The following is a 22,002-nucleotide window of genomic DNA, read 5'->3' as shown; positions in this document are numbered from 1 at the left end:
CTTGGTAGAGAACGGGTTCTCAAGTTTGGCCAATATACTGAAATGACCTATATTGAATAGGAATGAATTCAACCACTTTATAAAGTAACTCAGGAATATTACAAAATAAAGAAGTCCCATGTTTCTGGTGAGCAGTATCTCTTTGCAAACATGATGGTAAAATCTCTTGGATTGAAATGGAAGACGCTTCATAAAACAATTTTCCTAGTGTGTAGAACTTCCAAGGTTCAGTTTTATGTTTTACTTGACTATTTCTTGATGAAACAATACTGCATCTTTATTCACTTCTTTAAAAGGAGATGTCAGAGGTTGAAGGTCAAAGGTCAAGTTGAGAGGAAAAAAGGATAAAATTAAAAGTAAGTAATGGCAGAAGATGGAGATGATGGAATGCATGGAATTTAAACATCTATAAACTGCAAACAAGTTTATTTCTAAAGTCGTTCCCTTCCAGTGGCTTCTGAAGCCTGCCCATTTCAACATGCATATTTGTCTTGTCTGATAAAAATGCTTTAATTCTGTGTAATTGAGGACCCCAAATGGCATGTCCCTTTGGTCTATGAATGAATGCTAAATTAGTACACCTCACAGTCAATTTTGCTGTCAGAAAAGGACCTACAAAGGAGGCTCTTTCCCTTTACATTTTAACTATGTAGCAATGAATAGGCTCCTCTGCCACTGTTTATTCTTCATTAAGAATATGGAAAAAAACCCCGTCACAGGCAGAGAAAAGATGAAGAACACAAACGTCACATCTTTGAAGAAAGAAAGTCCTGATACAACTAACTTATAAAAGTCCACTCTTTACAAAAATATACATTTTAGGTTGACACTGAAAAACAACTGAAAACAAAACCTGCCATCTTCACTCCTTCTCCCCCATTCAATAACAAAGGATTTATTTGTTGCTATGGAATCATTCCACTGCATGAGACACCCTCCATACAAAAATCAAAGGGTGAAGGCTGCTCAGCTCCATTAGTTGTTTTATTATCATTCGGAAGCCAACTGTAGTTTAATTCTTCCTACTTCTCCCTTTCTCCCTTGATTCAATTGGACTTGGTTCATCTTTGAATTAACCTCTTTTAATCCATTTCCTACAAAGAAAGCAAATCCATTGTGGGTAAGTAGCTCTGCTGCTCACCACCCAGGCGGTGAAACCACAAGGGAGGGCACGTGTGAGAGCCTCAGCCCCAGTAAGGGTGGTGGTGAGGGGGGTGAATCCAGCAGATGCAGTCTTGCACTACAGTCTTGAGCTTCTAGTTTGGTTGTCTGCAGGAGTGTTAATCCAAACTCGTGCGATGCTGAGTGAACTCCATGCCAACACACTGCTAGTGAACACAAGACAGCTCTGGCTACTGTCTTAAGCCACTACTGTGAGGGCTTAAGGTGGCCAAAATGAAGATTTATATAATGAATTGATATTTTGTTACATTCTGACAATGGTATGGTTCTTGCCATCTAATCCGTTAATTTGCAAATATTCACAGAATCTCTACTATGTGGCACGGCAACATCCCAGAAGTTATACGAGGGCCATGGTTTTCTGTTTTTGTGCGGTTGCTTATTTTGGAATCTACTGCTTACCCTGGATAGGCGGGAATGGCTGTTGGAGGTACCGCTCGGACTGCACCGTATACTGTCCGCCCCCTGCCCCTCAGGTGGGCTCCTCTGAAAGCGGCCGCCGTGGTGGCTGCAGTTGGGTAAGGGAAGCCAGGAACTAAAGGGAGACCCAAAATACGACAGAAATGCCAACTTGCATTCAACAGCACGTGTACAAATCACAGCTTGCTTTGCACCAATTACAGGAAAGACACCTCGACATTACATCTTTTCTCAAAAAGAAATGGAAATATACAATATGCCCAAACTAATTGACTCCATGCCTCATTCATCACAAATCTTGAGTGAGTTTTCTTTGTTCCTTCCCAATTTCGGCCTTACCATGCAAGCTGAGGAGAAACGGGTCAGGAAGCTCTGAGCACTACTGCCATAAATGGAGACGAGACTTTTAATTTCTATGGGCAGTTTAAATTGATTGATATAAACTCTTTCACTGGCTAATTATTAACCTTGTTTCCAAACGTTATTACCTGCAGATAATAATTATTCTTCATAAGAATATTCTTTTGTGGTTTGACATGCTGCCACACTCCAAGGCACACAGTAGTCTTCAGACATTTCATTAGTCAACCTTATTCTTTATCTAAAATATTTCAATTCAGAAATGTGAGGTGAGAGGGAAACTACCTCTCCCCTGCAGCCTTGTAATCCTTTAAAGAGGCAGACATTTTCTAAGGGCCTATTTTAAGTGTGCTGTCCTCTAGAAAGCACACAGAGACACTGATTCCACGTCCACTGAACTCTGTTTAATTATATCTCTTGCTAAATGGCTCAGGTCAAAATGACTTTAGAGATATCAACAGAGCTGAGAATAAGCAATAATACTGGAGGGGCTTTTGAGTGATATTCGACTCAAGGGCCCAAAGCTGACTTGCAGATAACATGTACAACACATTCCACAAATAATTACTTCTTTTGTTTTCTTCATTACAAAGTGCAGACTAAAATTTTCTTTACGTGTCCTCACCCCCTTCTAACTTTTCCAACTATTTATGCTTTTTGGCCATCTTAACATTTGGTCAAAAAGATTCTAGCAAAGGCTAATAAGCAGGACAGGGCACTGTGATAGTATTTATCTTTCTCGTGAATGCCTCCTTTTCAGTTATGCATTATACTTGGGGGAAAAAAAGAGACCAACACATCACTGTTTACTCACAACAGTCAAAAGCCATGCCAGGTCAACATAGGCTACTTACTGATTAAAGGAATGTAAGTGTTGATGCCCCCTCTTCCTGACAGGGGCACTGCCGCATCATTGCCTAGGGACACATCTGCTTGAAAGCTGGATGCTGAGTGCATTTAAGAAATGAAGAAGTGCAAAAAGATTACAAAGGAATAGGAAACTGAAAAACAATAGATTTAAAAAAAATATATAAATAACACAAATGGAAAAATTAACTTAAATACTACCTGCATACAACTCGGGCCCATATACAGCTCCAACTACTGGGCTTAATTTCCAACCTGAAACGGAAGAGAGGACAGTAAACACTTAAAACTATATGAAGGGGGCTTCCCTGGTGGCGCAGTGGTTGAGAGTCCGCCTGCCGATGCAGGGGACACGGGTTCGTGCCCCGGTCTGGGAGGATCCCACATGCCGCGGAGCGGCTGGGCCCGTGAGCCATGGCCGCTGAGCCTGCGCGTCCGGAGCCTGTCCTCCGCAACGGGAGAGGCCACAACAGTGAGAGGCCCGCGTAACGCATAAAAAAAAAAAAAAAAAAAAAAAAAAAAAAAAACTATATGAAGGAGCTTCCCTGGTGGCGCAGTGGTTGAGAGTCCGCCTGCCGATGCAGGGGACAGGGGTTCGTGCCCCGGTCTGGGAAGATCCCACATGCCACGAAGCGGCTGGGCCCGTAAGCCATGGCCGCTGAGCCTGTGCGTCCGGAGTCTGTGCTCCGCAACGGGAGAGGCCACAACAGTGAGAGGCCCGCGTACCGCAAACAAACAAACTAGCAAACAAACAAAAAACTATATGAGGAATATTAAGGAAAAGGAGTGATGTGCAAGTTGGCTTCAGACACCTCTGGGTTCATTTTTGCCTGGTACCAGCTTCTCTTTAGAATGCCAGTGGGGGGTTACATGAGAGGGTGATGACATTTCTGGACCTGATCATCTTTAAGCAGGACTAGCACGGTGAAAGGATAATGAAGATTTGGCAGGGGAGTGGTAGGGGTAGAGAGACGTGAGAAAAAAAATGGGAGGTAGGAAGATGGAGAGGGAATGAGAGAAGGAAAAAGAAATATAAATAGATCCTGCGGTTTGGTATACGGTCTCTCATAGAACGGCTTAATGACCTAATCTTTGTTTAGAAGAAGGAAAAAGGCAGAATATGTGTCATTCTCTCTCATACTGTGATGCACTGTCTTCTATATCATCTTAACCCTGTTTACGACTCTAATTGTTTGATAAGAGTATCCTTTGACTGAATTCAAATTTGACCTGGACCTCTGAATTCCATGTTCATTTATACCATGCTAATGGTATTCTGGGTAAATGGAAATCTTCCTTCATTGGGATTTCCCACTGGGATTTCACTGGAGTTAACGAAGGCACCAAGGAGAGACATGCAATGATAAAATTCAAGGTACATTCCCAACTTTGGTGCATGTCTTCTGAGATTTTAATTTGCAATAAGCATATTTATGTTAATCAGACCTTTAAGCTAATGGATACAAGACCGCTGCTGAACATTAACTTAAACATTTATAAATTTTAAGTATTTCCAAACATTAGGTTTGATATCAATTTCATTTCTACATTCCCTTTTTTAGATTTATAGGAATATGGCAAGTAGTAAAAAAAGAAAAATGCACTATTACCCACTGATAGTTAGAGTAGAATTCCATGTGAAAACTTTAATCAATAAATATTTGTTGGGGCTTCCCTGGTGGCGCAGTGGTTGAGAGTCCGCCTGCCGATGGAGGGGACACGGGTTCGTGCCCCGGTCCGGGAGGATCCCACATGCCGCGGAGCGGCTGGGCCCACGAGCTATGGCCGCTGAGCCTGCGCGTCCGGAGCCTGTGCCCCGCAACGGGAGAGGCCACAACAGAGAGAGGCCCGCATACCACAAAAAAAAAAAAAAAAAAAAATAAATATTTGTTGAATTTTATACATAAATATGCCATTTTATTTTTCTGAAAGATTGGCTCTTTGGTTTAATTCTTTTATAACATTGTAACATTGTGCCACTGCTACTCTATAAACATGTGAATGGAAAGAAGAAAAGGCCAATTAACAGATTTCAATGGCTATAAGCAAAGACATTATTCAAGAGAAAATCCATTCATTCGGAATCAATCCAATCCCCCATTCATTATTTTATGTGCTTATAGACATGCCTGTTCATTACGCTGCATAAAAATTTCAAAATCTGGATTCAAATCCTACCGGAGTTGCAAAAGCACAAATGTTCTTCAACTAGACAAATCAAGGGACTCAAAGCCAACATGAACTAAAATGCTGAGAATTCACTAGAAGGCACCTAGCACACTCTTTACAGAATCTCTAACACGGGAGCTGCATGTTTCTAAAGTCTGGCTCCAGTAGGCTTGAATTGTGATTTAGAATAATATTAAAAAATGAACTTTTCCTTTTCTATCAATGACACTATTACTTAAGCACTCCCTTTAAATGCATACAATGGATGCACATTATAATAATGGTATATAAAGGTACACTGTCAACAATATCTTGAATACGTTTAGTTTTGTACACTTTACAAATGTATTTTTACATTGTATTGTATGTGTTTATGTCATTTGACTTTCACAAAACCCAAAGAGAGCGGTAAGATAGGTACCATCTCTGGGACAATGAGTAAGGACTACACTTCCCGGGGCTTCATTTCCTAGATAATAAGCTAGGAGGGTTGGATTTTAATGACTTCTAAAGAAGACTTCTAAAGAAGAGCCTTGTGGTGCCAAAATTCTGCTACTTGACAGAGGTGAAAACAGAATCAGATAGGTTAGGAAACTGGCCCACTGTCACAGAGGAAAATGAAGAGTCAAATCTAGAAGGAGAATTTCTGTCTTCTCAATTCTAGTCAGCAGCTCGTTCTGCTCCACCATTCTCGCTGGATCGAAAGGAAATCTGACATACTCTCCTTCTGATTTAGTTTAAATTGGATTTTTATCAAAATTGCAGAAACTTCTGTTTCTGTGATAGCAGTGAAAAGAAGAAAACAAAAGGTAAAGTGGAAGGTGGTGGTCATCCCAAGATATACCACTAGTAAAGTGAGTAAGGAAAATGCAAATTATGCTGATAAATGCAAATTATGCTGATTTCTATAATCTGTTTGAAAAGCTGGGCTACACATATTTATTGAAGACCTCCCGGGATATACTCAACACTAATACACTTCTACTTGATTTAAGATACTACCAGCACATACTGTCATACTCTAGCAGTTGGTTCAAACTTTTATAAAGCAATAAAAGGGGAGAAACTCCCCTTTTTATTCTAGATAAAATCTTATGCACAACTCTAAAATACACAACAGAGAATGAGGTCCACCAAAGCAGAGCTGTAGGCCTCAGGACCCAGTCCATTCAGTTTTCTTTTTCCCCCCAAGATGGTCCTGTAGAACACAGCTTGCAAAACCACTGTTGTACAACAGATTAAAATTATATCCTACCTCACTTAGGGAGTATGAGTCTAGATTAAATTTGACAACTGAAGCAAAAGTTCTGTTTTTGTTAGACAAAATATTCACAGAAAAATTCCTTCTTCATGAGAAACATTTATAAAACTCACTGTATAACAGGTAGCCACGGAATAGAAAATAGAAAATATGCGCGCGTACCACTCCCCAACACACACACCCCGTGGCTGCTGCCTCTAGACCATTCCTTTAAAAGGAGAACAAGGGGTCAAGAATCATACCAATTATTATGTTCAGATAAGTAAGATCCAGGGGTATCCTGGACAAGCCTAACATATTATAAAGAACTACAGCAGCTACAAAAAGAGGGTGCCCACGGGGGGCCTAACTTGGGTTAATAGGTAACCTCAAATGATGTGTTCGCACAGTATAAAATGAACTTTACGGAGACTATGACACCTTAATAACTAAAAAAACTTAAAAAAAAAGTAATTTATAAAAATTAACTCTCCTAGGTAAAGAAAATACTTCAACGTACACGAAACAAACTGAAATCAAGAAAAAGTCTTTGATGTTTGTGAGAATAAATGACATCTTTCCGAAGATGACTTGTAACCTCTTACCATTTGCATATGGTGTGACCATCTTCTTATTGGTCATTACACGTGCTGTAGCATTATTCACCTACAGATACAAAGTAGAAAGAAGGGGCAGGGAGGAAGTAAACCACATTAGGGAATATGGAGGTGCTCATTCAATAACAAAGTATTCAGTTTAAAATGTAAATTTCAGAGACAATTGATTTAAATAATTAATATAACAATATAAAATATTAATAATAGTATTTTAATTAAAGTGTTCATTAAATGAGGCTAACAAGAGTAAAATGCAGTTTCTTGGTCTCCAAATGGAAAACTAGGACAACTTTACCATCCAGGCCTCCAAAGAAAAAGTACATCTGCAAGTTCTTTGGAGACCTTTTAAACAGAGAAGTCTCTGCATTGAGAAAATATGGAAAAAAGTAATTGGAAACAGCTCTGTGTGCACGTGAACTTTGAAGTTCATTAACAAAACAGAGGCTTGCTACATTGGTCAGGAAATAAATTTATAGGAAGATAGGAAAAAAAATCTGTGGAGTTTACCTGTTCTGATGTTCAGCTTTTTTTATATGCTTGTATGAGATTTTACTGTTTGAGTCAGTAAACAAATATAGGAACTGAGATTCCCATGCTGACAGACTTCAGGACCATTTTGAATTTTCTAGATTATGTGGCCTATTCATTTAAGAAGAAAGTTTTCAAGAGGCCTTTAAATCAGGCACTTAAAAGAATTCAAAAAATAAAGCTTATGTTTCTTTTGTTTTATGGTACTCTCTACCCTCATTACAGAACGGCATAATTAAAGCATTCTCAGTGGTAAGGTAAGTAGATGCTACAAAGATGGTGCTGATGAAGAAAAGATGAATGGAGCTTAGAAGCCAGGATACTGCAGCCCAGTGTCAGAACCAGCCTCAAAGCTCTTGCAAGGAGGGTAAAGCCTTACCATAGAACCTGGTTATATACTATGTTGTCAGGTATATAAAAACAGGCCAGTTTTTAAAAGAATTATAAAACATACAAAATATAATATGTCTTATTTCGCTCTGGGAATTTATATTATGTTAAATTTGAATAGTGATAAATTTGTTACCAAAAAAAAAAAAAACCACATCAATTTTAGGTAGAATTGGAACAAAAAATGTTTTAATAATATGTCTTTCAGGATTTGTATAGTGATGATCTTCCTATGTGAGGAAAAGAGCTGGAAACTCCATTTACTCTAGTTTGACCCACCAAATCATATCAACATTTCACATTTAAAAGAAAGAATGGGATACAACAATGATGAGACTGAGAGCATGCAGTTAAAAAACACACACACACAAATAAAAGAAAGAAAAAAACAATCAATTTTGGAAAGACAGGAGAAAGTGAAGAGCGAGGCTCTCACAGACAAGGATTAGAATGGGGCAAGAGCTTCCACTAGCTGCTAGAGCAGAAAGCACCCAAGCACTTAAAGGAAAAATGGCCAGAACCAATCAGAAACCACCAGTCAGCAAAAGAGACCAATAGCTGCACACAACAGAGAAGGGGTGGGGAAGGACTAGGGCAAAGGGTAGGAAGACAGCTTGGGTAAGGAGAACAAAAAAGAGGGGAAGAGAAGACAGAAAGTCAGGAAGGCTGTCACGGGCAGGAGAGAGAGCTGTCAAGGGCAAAGAAAGAACAGTCATAGCTACAAACAGAGGTCTGGGAAAGAGGAAGAGGAGGAAAGGAAGTGGGGGCAGGAAGTGCATTAATAAAACCAGCCAAACTGGAGTTCAGTAACTCTGAGTAAGATGTGCAAGGGGAAAAAATCATCATGACGTCAGTACTCAAACAGCTCAGACTGCTACAAAACAATGTGTACATCCAAAGTCCAGGCGGCATTACTCAACAGCATTGAAAATAAAAGGGGGAAAGGAAAAGGAAGAGGAGCAAGTCAAATCACATTTTGTAGTGTTAATGTGAGATGGCAGATGGACTTTTTCTTTCTTATTTGTTTGTAATTACATTTTAAAAAAGCTTCTTCTCTAGTGCTTTTGTTTCACTTACCGCCAACGGGCACCATCGCCAGCATTGTGTATAGTTACCATGGAAAGAGTGAGTCAAGTGAAGGGCCCTAAATGCTAAACCATTGGAAAGGGAGGGGGGAAAAAAAAAGCAAAATATGCAGACATCTTACTCAAGATGGTGGCTTTTATATTTCATACTTTTACAAACTGGGAAAGGGGAAAGGAGCCAGTTAACCTTCACTGCGTTATGAAAAGGGCTGGTGGGCACCAGGTGGCCGACTCACTCACAGTACTAGCACAGTCTACAGGCAGCCACCCAGCCCTCCAGTAACTGCTGAAATTCTAGATAGTAAATATATTTGAAAACCACATTAGTTTTGGATTCTTTCCTCCCCGCCCCCAACCTCTGTGATCTTCTGTTCCTTACTTGTCACACGCATGTGGAGGCGAACTGGCCTCCCAAGAGAGAGAGGATACTGGCTGGCCCCTTGATTCATTACAGGACACATTTCTAAATTGGGTAGTTTGTAGACATTTTAAAAGTTAGTTTTATTTTGGCCTGATTAGAGGAATTCAGAGTCTCGCAAACTGAAGCAAAGGAAAAAAATCAAGAGAGTAGAAGGATGAACATTTTGGAGGAAAAAAGTAAATGAAAAACAAATACACATACATTCGCACACAGGTAAATCAAAATTAAAACCCCAAAACAACCAAAAAATGGGAGGGGGGAGAAGGATAGAAGTGTTACTTTTACGCGTTTTAGTGCAAGAAGGTAAAGGACACAGAGACACAAAAACACAAACAAGACAGGGTTCCAAATGTGAAATAAGTGAGGCAATACAGAAAAAGAGAAATAAAAATATAAACCAGAAATTGAATTATTGAAGACATGCACCTCGATTTTACGGCCCTCTACCACGGTGCCGTGTAATTTCTCCCTGGCCCTGTCTGCATCAGCACTATTCTCGAAAGTTACGAACCCGAATCCCTGCATGCAGCGGGAGAAGGGGGAAAACATGCACATCGTTATATTGAAATACTGATCTCTTGGTAAATAGAAAAAAAATATCACAGTATGAAACTGACATCAGCAACAACTCAGCAATACTCTCCCAAAGTCACATTTTTGGTCCATGCATATTTTGTAAAGGGAAATTAAATCCAATAAAAGAATAAAGAACTGTAGTAGTAGTGATAATAATAATAATAATAATGTAATTAACAACAATAAAAACAATAATAAAATAAAACATAAAGCATGTGAGGCCAGACCAAAATTAAGGTATAGAGTTACTCGGGTCAAACTATTCAACTGAGAATCTGAACATTTTAAAAAATCCTACCTTTCTTATTTCATGCTGCTAACATACATATCCTTTTATATAATACTAAAAATAATTAAATCTATTATTCCCCAGAAACTTCTACACGGAACTTGATATTTAGGTGCAAACCTTGTATAATGAGTTTTTGAGGCGGTCTAATCGTTTTAGCCCCACTTTGCCTGTTGCTTATAGCACCATCAACTTCTCTGGGAACGGTATAATTTAAGATATAGTGTTCATGCTTGATTCTGTGGGTACTGGGTGTGGAAGAGGAGAGCACTCATGTTTGTCTAAGCAAACGAAAATACCAGTAAGCAGTGGTCAATTATGACTTTTCTTCAATGCGAATTTTAAACAACCAGACTGACACTCAAGAGTAAAAATATGTTCAGCTGAATTTCAGAAAATTGCTTACCCAAATTTGCCTAAATTTTGTTGAAGCCTACATCTGCTACTAAATGTATTAGTTTTTTCTATATGCAGAGAGAAAAAGGAATAGTCAAAAAGGCAACAGGAATGAGATCTATGTTAGTGACATCAGTTGCATACTATTTAATAGGAAACGAATACCATAAAACAGCAATACAGTTGCTACTCTGAGTTAGGATTAATTTATTTGTCCATTGTAGACGCTGAAAAACAAACCAACCAACCATGGAGTTTTAATTTATTAAATAGAAAAAGCAGGAGACCGGGAGTTAACCCACTCTACTCCTTGGCTCACATTAAATCTGAAAAGACTGCCTGGGTCATTATCATTCTATCAATTTCAACACCAGCAGGATTTACTATATACTACAGGACTATTTGACAAAGCATTATATCAGTTTCATTCTAGGTGCTCTGTCCTTATCTTTCCACTCTGTAACTATAAAATTTTCTCAAGCTATTTATATCTGTAGAGTGGTAACTTCTCAGAATTTTCTGAGACAGTCCCCATGTCTCAATAGCTTCACTGTCCCTCTAGCATTCTTTGAATATTCCGTTGTAGGATAACCTGAACCTTTACTTTCACTGAAGTTCTGCTTTGCTGCTTATTAATACCATGAGTACTCCTATACATACAAAACATATTTTTAACTGAGATGTTAAATAATGTGCATTGCTCAATAAGATTTTATAAAAGCAACTCCATCATTCTGAAGGATCTGATTTCTCAGCATTTAAGTGACTATATGGTTGGGTGGCAATCCACGGAGGATTCCAATGGATTATCTCTACCTTCAATTTGGATATCTAGAAAGTGAAATGCTAAGCTGACAGAAATTTTAAAAAATATATGTAGCTTAGGACGGAATACTATGGGTAATTTTAATTCAAAATGTTCCTTAAAAATGTACATGTGTTGAAGATATCAATGCGAACACATTTTCAGAAACAAGTTTTGATATCAACGTGTTATAGCCACTTTGACAACTCAAGGTGTACAAGGGCAAGTTACTAATCAATTGTTCCATTTGTCATCTACACTAGCATCTGATGAAGACAGGAAGCCAGCTACCCGATCCTGGAGAATCCTCCAATAGGAAAGTTAAACCTTTTAAAAAAGGTTACAGGGCTTCCCTGGTGGTGCAGTGGTTGAGAGTCCGCCTGCCGATGCAGGGGACACGGGTTCGTGCCCCGGTCCGGGAAGATCCCACATGCCGCGGAGCGGCTGGGCCCGTGAGCCATGGCCGCTGAGCCTGCGCGTCCGGAGCCCGTGCTCCGCAACGGGAGAGGCCACAACAGTGAGAGGCCCGCGTACCACAAAATAAATAAATAAATAAATAAAATAAAAAAAGGTTACAGATAGTGATGAGCTTTTATATCACATTTTGTAAGTTCTATAAGCTGTATTTCAACGGACTGTCACAGCCTTATACATTTTATGCCCTGGGTTAAATTAATAAATTATAAACTAGTGGTTGGACAGCAGATTATGTAGAGGCTAATATACAAGTTTTTAACTTTAGCATTATGACTACACACACCCACATACATACACACATACTTGTGTGTCTTTTAAATGCACCCATGGGGTAGAAAGGATAAATCTGTTCGTTTCCTTTTGAAAGTAAAGACATTGAGCCAATCTGAGGTTAAGTATTCAAGCATCAACAAGGCCCAGAGCACCAACAAGGTCTTCTTCCTTCCACGTAGCTTTTTCCTACAGCTAATGGTGAGAAAACTAGAAATTAAGCTTTGAAACCGAAATTCAGTATTCTATTTACTAAACTATATTAGTCCTACAATTCTTCTAATTTTCTCTTTCAAATCTGATTGCTAAATGTGTTCTATGACCCTTCTTTCTGTAATGTGTTGATGGACCATCTGTGACACAATGGCTGTGTGGTATCATAAGTGCTAGCATCTTACAGTCAGCATATGACGAAGTTTAACATTAAAGTCTGCTTGTGTAAGATTTTTTCAATATAACTTCAGTATTCTGGAACAAATTTTCACTTTTAAATGCTTTAAAAGTGTTTAAAAGTGTTTTATAAACTAAAGGAAATGCTAATCAAGATATCAAAGACATAAAAATGAAGCAATCTTTTTTTTTTTTTTTTGCGGTACGTGGGCCTCTCACTGTGGGCCTCTCACTGCCGCAGCCTCTCCCGCTGCGGAGCACAGGCTCCGGACACGCAGGCTCAGCAGCCATGGCTCACGGGCCCAGCTGCTCCGCGGCATGTGTCCTCCTGGACCGGGACACGAACCCATGTCCCCTGCATCGGCAGGCGGACTCTCAACCACTGCGCCACCAGGGAAGCCCCAAAATGAAGCAATCTTTGCAGGCATATTTACTAGCGTGAAGAGGAGACAGAAGGCCTTGTTGATACTTTGGGACTCCTGATAAGAAACACAGAGGTAATAGGATTTCTTTCTTTCCTTCCAAGATAAATAGACCTTGTGTCAGGCAGAATAACAGCGCCCCCCCCCCCCAGTTGTCCATGTCCTAATCCCCAGAACCTGTGAATATGTTACCTTACATGGTAAAAGGGATTTTGCAGATGTGATTAAATTAATGATCTTGCGATAGGGAGATTATCCTGGATTATCCAGATGAGCCCAATGTAGTCGCAAAGGTGCTTAGAAGTGAAAGAGGGAAAGGGAGTCAGAATTGGAGAGTGTAGCAGCCTGAGAAAGGCTGGGCTGGCTGTTGCTGGCTCTGAAGATGGAAGGGAGGCCATAGGCCAAGGAATGTGGGCTGCCTCCCGAAGCTGGAAAAGGCATGCAATGGAGCATCCCTTAGAGCCACCTGAAGGAACACAGCCCTCCAACACTTTGATTTTAGCCTAGTGAGACCCGCTTTGGACTTCTGACCTCCAGAACTGTAAGCTAATAAATCTGTGTGGTATTAAGCCACCAAGTTTGTGATAATTTGTTCAGAAGCACTAGGAAATGAATATATATCTCTCAGAATTAAGGTCTGTGATTAGGAAGATGAGAAGCATAACCAGTATTTTTGGAGTACTGTCCTTAAATACTTTTCTCTTGAGTTGAAACTTCAAACAGGTGGTTTTCCATCAACTCAACTTCCTGCTTGCTTATCTGTCACATTTACAACTTGGTTTTAAGAATATTAACTCAAATAAGGCTTGAAAAAAATTTTAATGTACTGTTTCTTCAATAAAATTTAGCACTTTTGAAAATGTGCCAGAAATTGAGCCAAGGATATTCACAGACTCAAAAAGTTACTAATAGGAAAACTCTCTTCCACGAAATTATGTTTAATGTTCCCTTATTCTTGGAAATCTAATTCACATTAATTCTGGTCATTTGGATCTCTTGCCTTGAAAAAAATTTAATACAATTATGTCTACCTAACACATTTTCCTTACAAGAGCTTCAAAATGATCATACAAGGTATCAAAAAGGGAAACATAATAACAGTCTGAATAGCTACAAAGTCAGACCCTTAACAGTACATAGTTCAGGTATGTAAGAAGATAAAAGATAAACAAAAAGTAAACTTTCATTTTTAAATTAAAAAAAATGATGTTGCAACATTTGTCTATACCAGCACTATCCAATAAAAATATAGCATGAGCCACATATATATTTCAAATTTTCTATTAGCTACATTAAAAAAGTAAAAACAAGTGAAATTAATTTCAGTAATGTATTTTATTTAACCCAGTATATAGGACATATTATAATTTCAACATGGCATCATTATGAAACCATTATGAGTGAGATGTTTAATATTCTTTTTGAGCTAAGTCTTTGAAATTGGTGTCTATTTTACACTTAAAGCACATTTCAATCTAGAGATGTGCCACATTTCAAATGGTCAACAGGGTTGCTGCACTGGGCAATGAAGGTCTACACCTTTACACTCTTACCTAAAGTTCTCAGCTCCCAAAGTTCTTCTATGTTAGCAATTTAGATACACCAGTGCTCCATTCACAATTTACCAGCTATCTTAGTTGTCTTTTGGAAATTGAGGGATGCTGTGTTTATCAGGTACATGGTTGTGGTTAAAACTACAGAGCGTGACAAAAATTTTATTATCTGCCTTGACATCCATTTGTCATCAAGGGCACACAGGAGCCGAATAACCGTCACCTTTTTAGTCTGGCCTCAGACTGCAGTAAATAACAAGCAACAGGATGAGCATTGTAAAAATATTTTCAAATTTGTATAATCTTTGAATTTTTCCATCTCAGAAGAATGAGAAGGAAAATTTACCATGTAACTTTTAAGGGAGAAATCAAAACCAGAAGGTTCTCCTGGGTATGGCCAGAACACAGAAATTAAAAAATTAATAAAAGAAAACTGAAACTAAAACCCATAGAATGGTAGCAAAAGAAAATAAACTAAGACTTTTGGAAATACATGCACTGTTAATTCAGTTTTAATAAAGTATAACGAAAAACATTTCATCTCAGCATTACCCATCAAATTTTACTGAAAATCACAAAGGCCTACTCAGTGCAATTTCAAAGACAGTCTTTTGACTATATTTGGAAAGAAATAATTTCCCTTTGCATAAAATCGAAAGCCAGGGAAATAGGAGAGAAATTACAGCATATTTCTTGTGTCTGAGGAATGGGAATAGAGGTTTCATCTTCCCTAACTCCAGCCTAAACATAAGCTTAACCCAAACCCAGATTCCCATCATTCCAGAAATCCACCTGAGAGAAGTAATGCAAACACATTAACTAAAAATCTGCTAGAAATCTCAATAATTGTTGCTGTGCTCTATTCTGTAGTCCTTTAGAGGACTGAGTAATTGACACTGTGTGAAGAAGAAGAGCTTCTATACATTCAATATTTATAAAACGCGCCCCTTCAAAAGTGACAAGTATACTCAAAGTATGTTGACAAAACTTTATGGAAAATATAACTGTTAGAATCTTTGTATTTCTTTTTAAAATAAGCTTGATAATTATCACAAACAAAATGTTATGGGACTGGGTGATAGTGAACAGGATGGTGGAAGGTCTGAATTTCAACAGTGAAATAAACTTTTGAAAACAAGTGCTCAGTTACTAAAAGCGTCTAGCAGACAGTATAAGGTCAAGAGTATTGGCTGTTGAACTAGGTGACCACTGTTTAGTGCTCTGTTTAAGATTCTATGTGAGAATATGTGAGAAAAAAAAGAAAAAAGGAAGGAAATATATGAGAATATTGTGACTATTCCATTTAATGAACTATGTATGTTTTCCCCCCTTACTTCTCATTAAACGTCATGTTTTCCTTTTATGATGGTTTTTAAAAGGGTGCTTTTTAAAAATTGTTACTCAAAGGATCTATAAGGAGAATGACAATATAATTTATTGTTCAAACTAGGATACTTTGAGGGAGAAAGGGGACATTATTAATTGCTAAGACAACAAGTATAACTGGGACTATCCTGGATAAACCAGGATATATGGCCACTCTCCCTATACACTAACTTCTTATTGTTTGTATTACTACTTTGTCACGACTGGTGAAATTTGGAGAATCAATAATGCTATGCGTATCTGTTTAATCATTTTCTAGATTCTATATGAGTACATTAGTTAACTTTTTGGAAGGGGTATCATTTTTCATCACATATCATAATTAAACATTTTCAAAAGGACAGTCTATCTTTGCTTCAGTTAATCACAGAAAACTAAATACAGCTGACTTTATGTTTTTACGAAGGAGTAGGGAGTAAAAAGAACATTTCCAAAAATCACATGAAATAATTTAAATAAATATGTATGTATGTATATGCATGTAAACGAAATAAATTCATTTCACAAAAACCAAATTCAGAATATGAAGGTCAAAGAAGAAAAAAGGAAAATAGTCAACAACAAAGAAACAACTACTTTCTGGAACACAGAAATTCTACTCTCCAGGCAAGGTGGAAAGGTAGACTACCAGCAGGCAGGGAAGGGATGGGCATGCAGCAAGGCAGTGCTCACTTATGTTTTTAAGGGGGTATATTCTCAACCCGGGGCCGATGATCTCATAAAAAATAAGACATGGTAATAAAGAGTTGCTTTTTGTTTCGCAGTCACTTGGTTAAATACTGTTTTACATGTAAGGATTACTTATCTCTAAAAACTTGTCAGTTTTTCCATTATTGCTTCAGAAAAAATTCAATAAAGCTAATTTCTGTACAGAAAAGCACTCTGTTAAAAGACTGAGCAATTCTTAGCTAACCAATAGGACCATGTAAGGCTCCTTTTCTCTGGCTCCTTTCAAGACATGTTGTAATTTTATAGTCAACCCCAGACACAAAAGTAATGAGAAACTAAACTTAATTTACGAAAAGAAAAGTACTCATTAATTTATCTCAGGTGGATCCCAGAAGACGCATCTAGGTTTTGACTCCAAAATAAATCTCTATTAATGAGCCCATTCCAGCTAAGAACTTTAGGTAGCAGTTAAGAAGGGCAAAGGATGAAGACAGGTTTTTGTATCAGTTCTAGAAGGCAGGTCCAAGGCAATTCTGAATTCTGTGCTTTGTTTTAAAAACATTTTCCAATTAGTACACAGTCTGTCTACCCTTCAGCAGCCCAAAGAAAAAAGGGCAGTGAGGACACAGCATCAAGCTGAGAGAGGCAGCATATACTTTTAGATTCCCCAAAGAGAAAAGGAAGGCTTGTGTCATTTTAAAATGGAAATTACAGGGGAGGAGTAATTGAATCGGGTAAATTAAAAATTTTTTGGTAGTAGGCAAATCCTTGAAGTCAATGAAAGAAGCCTTAGAAAGATCAATTTCCTTTGCTTCACAAGAATTCAATCAAATTATTTTCTTGGTAAGGAGCAAAGTCCTCAATGCCTGATAGAATTTTATTGGGCTTCCGGTTGTTAGTCTAGCTAAGAATGTTTTAAGTGCAAACACTTAAAACCAAAAGCATTTAAACTATACTGGTTCAGATAAACAGTGTGGTCAATAATCTTCATGTATTTATTTAACATTCATGTGATTCTCATCTCTAAACCATTGTCATTTTTCTATCTTGTATCTAAAAAGGTCACAAAAAAATAACAGCAAACTATACAACAAAAGAATAGAAATCCACTGTGAGGAAATTACAAGTATAAACAGTTTTATTGGTTACAGCTTGAATAGATTTCACTTTAAAAATACTTACCAAGTTAAGTGCTGGAGAAAGTTCTGTATAGGCATAATTAATCTTTTTTTTGTTTTAACTGAAAACTGAAAGCTTAGAGTATAATTACCTCTTTAATAATAAACAAATAATCATTATAGTCAGAACTAAACACTTTTAGTGTTGATGCATTCTATAAAGGAAGGGAATAATAGTCAGAAGCATTAGGAAAGCACAAACATTTTTATTAGTACAGATGGGGGCAGGAAGTATATATAACTCTGTAGCTATGTCAGTAGTTCCCAAAGTAAGGTGAATTTGGAGTAGGAAATTAAGAGAGGTAAATATTAGCTTATTTATTTACTTTATTTAGCTCTTCTCAAATTACATTCTTAAGAGATTTAATCATAGCTAAGGGCTATTTTCAAAGTTCAGTAGGCATGACCAAATGAAAATTAATTTCAAAAACTGGTCTAACCTAAAAATGCAAGTAGAACTGAACATAGCAAGGTAAATATTTACAAGCCTGCCCACAGCTGATTGTGTCTGTGGAGTGTATTCCATTTGTTGAGGAAGAAGAAAACTCTCACATAAAACATTCTGAAATTCAGTTCATCAAATATTTTTTCACAACACCATTTATAAGACTTTACAATTCCTTCATTCCTAAAAGCACTGCTGCTTATTTTAGTGCATAAAAATTCTAAATCATACAGATTGGGAATTTAAAACAGTAAATTATTATGTTCACCCTCATGCAAAAAAACCCCAACTCACTGTATTTGTAATTGAAGTGACTCTCAGTCCTGAAGCTTGCCTATCTGGGTATAACTTAAAGGAGGAAATCCACAGTGAATACCTGAGTCACTTACTCCCTGTTTTCAAGCTTTATCAGAATTTACTGAACAGAGAGAACAAGTCAACTGAACAACTGAAATATTAAATTTGTTCTAAGTATGTCATTTTGAAGTTCGATTTTTAAAAGCTGAACTGTTCTGGTAGAATTCAGACTAGAATTCTCACAAAATTTCACTTTTTTCCAGTCTTCTCTCTCGTCCTTTACAATAAGAAGCTTAGGCCAAATTTAAATCTGAGAAAGGACTGACATCTCCTACAGCCTTTCTTCCTTACGGCCACACTCTCCCCTCAAACCTCTCTCGTTTCTACACCATCACTCTCCTAATTTAAGAAAGATTTAGGAGAAATCTGGCCACGCAGTGGCTTATGTTTAGAGGTAACCTAGTCAAGCTAGCTCACTGGGATACTTTTTGCAGGCTTGAAAAACAGCTTAAGTTTTCTGACTATTTACTATTTTAAATAAAACAAAACTAAAAGAAACCAAGCACACAACACTGAAATGGAGCTTACCTTAGAGCCACGTTCATTAAAGATTATTTCTACATCTAGGATTTTGCCAAACTGCTGCAGAGACAAAAATAAAAACATTTACTCATGTTCAGCCTTTTATCCATATACTTTACTTTCTTCTGAAAGAGGAAGAGGTGGTTTTTTTTCTTTAAACTACTTATTTAACATCCATGTTTCTATTTGTTGGTAGGTCCCAACATCAGTTGTTGATTTTTCCTCATCATTGAGCTGATAATTTTTCCTTTTTTAATTCACTCACTCACGCATTATTCACCTCTTTATAGTGGAAGCTGTTTTCAGAAGTTATTCACAGCGTCACTGTATTACATGCTTCTTCACATGGACAAGAACTGGGGGTTTTCCTAACTACATCTCTAACTTTTGAAATCGTAAGTAGAAAGATATACTATTGATGGCTGTTTTTCTTCCCTTTCTTGTTTTTTTGGGCCACGCCTCCCATGGCATGCAGGACTTTAGGTCCCTGACCAGGGATAGAACCCATGCCCCCTGCAGTGGAAGCTCTGAGTCTTAACCATTGGACTAACAAGTAAGGCCTTCCTTTTTTTTTTTCTTTTTAATTAATAAAAGTAAACCACATTTACTGAAAAAAAATAGAAAGTATAGATAAACAAAAAGGAAAAGGGAAAACAAAAAATGAAGATCATCTGCAATCCCAACATCTTAACATTTTGGTACACAGCCTTCCCAGCTTTTCCTTAGGCGTGTGTGTGTGTGTGTGTGTGTTTGTGTGTGTTTACTTTTCTTAAACTTCATATACTATGAATAACTTTCCCAATCAATAAATATATATGTGCTATCTCCATAGGCTACATGCTATTTTCCAGCATACCAAACATTCATGGACATTATGGATGATTCTATCGATATTTATTTGCCACTTCAATATTTCTGCAATAAACATCATCTAGAATATTTAAAATAATAACTTCGTTTCGAAATTAGTTAAATATTTTAACATTTGGAAAATCAAAGCTAAAAATACAACACCTAAATAACTCTATTGCTCGGTAGCTAAATAGCCGATGAGAGGGGCATACAAATAACACAGTAATTATCTGGAGGAGAGGTATATACAAGGTGATAGAACTACCTGTTTTAATCAATACCTGAATGAACTGAGTGGAAGGAATGTACAGTAAATCTCCAATATCGTTTTGGCTCACATTTCCCTTTGAGAACTAGACTCACAGACCCAATTATCTATTTCACTTGGATTTCAAACTAGACTTTGGGAAATGTGAAGAAACTAACAAACGAAAAGAGCAAAACAGAGATCATGTTTTCTTATTGGGTTGAATCATTTCTATCGTTATCAAAAAAACATGTATTAAGAGCCCAAGTTTTCTAGAATAAGACTTCTGGACTTGATTCCAGTTTCACCATTTAATAGAAAATCAGAAAAATCAAGGGAAGAGGAAAATGTCTTATTTTAGGAAGGAGGACACTTTATTTTATTTCTATGTCTATCCAAAAAACTGAAATTTGTATGGTATTTTAGAGTTTGTTTTCTTTTACATTTTCTAATTCATCTTTATAATAACCTTCCAGAGTAAGAACTGGTTAAGGAAAATGGGACTAAAAGAAGGTGCTTATCAAGTTTGCAGAGGTAATAAAATGGAAATAAAATAGAACATGGAATCTCTGCTCTTTACCAATGCTACTGTCCTTCTAAAACACTGATAGGTACTAACTACGTGGAAGAAGACAGCAATCAGGTAGCTCCTGCAATGAAAATTTTATATTTTCTTTGCACTTAGTGTCTTATGAGAAGGGCATTATACATTTCAAGAAATCACTGACAACTGGTCTAGGCAGATCTTTAGTGGACACTATTTTTCTGCCTCAACAGAGAAAACACTTCTGACAGATGAGGATGCATTCCATTTTCACAGACCTCCAGAGATTAAGGTTCCATATTATCTCTGATAATTCAGTAGAGAACCTAGTAACTCATACTCCTGGGAAGTTTCTTCTTAAACATAACCCAAATTCTTTTTTCTTTTTAAATTTATTTATTATTTTTGGCTGCGTTGGGTCTTCGTTGCTACGTGTGGGCTTTGTCTAGTTGAGGTGAGCGGGGGTTACTCATTGAGGCAGTGTGCAGGCTTCTCATTGCGGTGGCTTCTCTTATTGTGGAGCATGGGCTCCAGGCATGCGGGCTTCAGCAGTTGTGGCATGTGGGCTCAGTAGTTGTGGCATGCGGGCTCAGTAGTTGTGGCTTGTGGGCTCCAGAGCACAGGCTCAGCAACTGTGGTGCACAGGCTCAGTTGCTCCACAGCATGTGGGATCTTTCTGGACCAGGGCTCGAACCTGTGTCCCCTGCACTGGCAGACGGACTCCCAACCACTGTGCCACCAGGGAAGTGCCATAACCTAAATTCTTTATGTTGCCCTTTATATTTTCTGTTGCTCTCTTTTCTGTAGAGCTGGAGAATAGCTGGCTACCGTTTCATGTTGAAAAGCTCTTCCAGTGCTTCAAAAATACCATTAAATCTCAACCCTGGCCTTGCCTTTGGTGTAGAAAACACATCCAGGAAGTCAGCTGTAAGTGACAGAACTCTGCTCCAGGGTCTTGTCGCCATTAAGTGGCCACAACCGAGACTTAAAGAAGGGTATTTGCTTTTCTGACAAAGCATTAGGCTGCTATCCAAATAATTAAAACAAAAATCAATTATTTCTTACTCCTAGTTCAAGTTAAGTGTTTGATCAAATTAAAACAGGCAACAACACCTTAGCCCCAAAAATGAATTAAGATTCTCAGCAGCCATTCATTTCTGAGTAACTTAAATATTTGCTATTATACTTCGTTTTCGTGACAGCAATTCTTGGAGGAAGTAAACAGCTGGAAGAACACGCCAGGCAGCAAACTAACCCCCTATACCTGATTTTAGATCACAGATATGATTTTACTTAATTCATAACCCTTTGAAAGGCAGGGATTACTGTCTTGTCCTGATTTCAG

At 37.8% G+C, this 22,002-nt stretch overlaps 1 protein-coding gene across 22 annotated transcripts in view; it reads right to left on the bottom strand.

Moving 5' to 3' along the window:
* RBFOX2 (RNA binding fox-1 homolog 2) overlaps window positions 1-22,002 on the bottom strand; it is a 260,315-nt gene that overhangs the window by 19,783 nt on the left and 218,530 nt on the right. For 9 of the 22 annotated variants that reach the window (XM_032644675.1, XM_032644680.1, XM_032644676.1 and 6 more), the window contains 6 exons: window positions 19,021-19,074; window positions 9,706-9,798; window positions 6,844-6,904; window positions 3,031-3,084; window positions 2,817-2,909; window positions 1,585-1,717 (listed from right to left, as the gene is read on the bottom strand). In XM_032644675.1, coding sequence (XP_032500566.1) covers window positions 1,585-1,717; window positions 2,817-2,909; window positions 3,031-3,084; window positions 6,844-6,904; window positions 9,706-9,798; window positions 19,021-19,074 — 488 coding nt within the window. Of the gene's footprint in view, window positions 1-1,580; window positions 1,730-2,816; window positions 2,910-3,030; window positions 3,085-6,843; window positions 6,905-9,705; window positions 9,799-19,020; window positions 19,075-22,002 lie in introns of those variants that run through there. The other 13 variants (XM_032644673.1, XM_032644678.1, XM_032644674.1 and 10 more) reach the window with 5 other exon arrangements.

The sequence above is a fragment of the Phocoena sinus genome, chromosome 10, assembly GCF_008692025.1.
Source record: "Phocoena sinus isolate mPhoSin1 chromosome 10, mPhoSin1.pri, whole genome shotgun sequence".
Taxonomy (NCBI): Eukaryota; Metazoa; Chordata; class Mammalia; order Artiodactyla; family Phocoenidae; genus Phocoena; species Phocoena sinus.
This window is presented reverse-complemented; position numbering and strand designations above follow the sequence as displayed.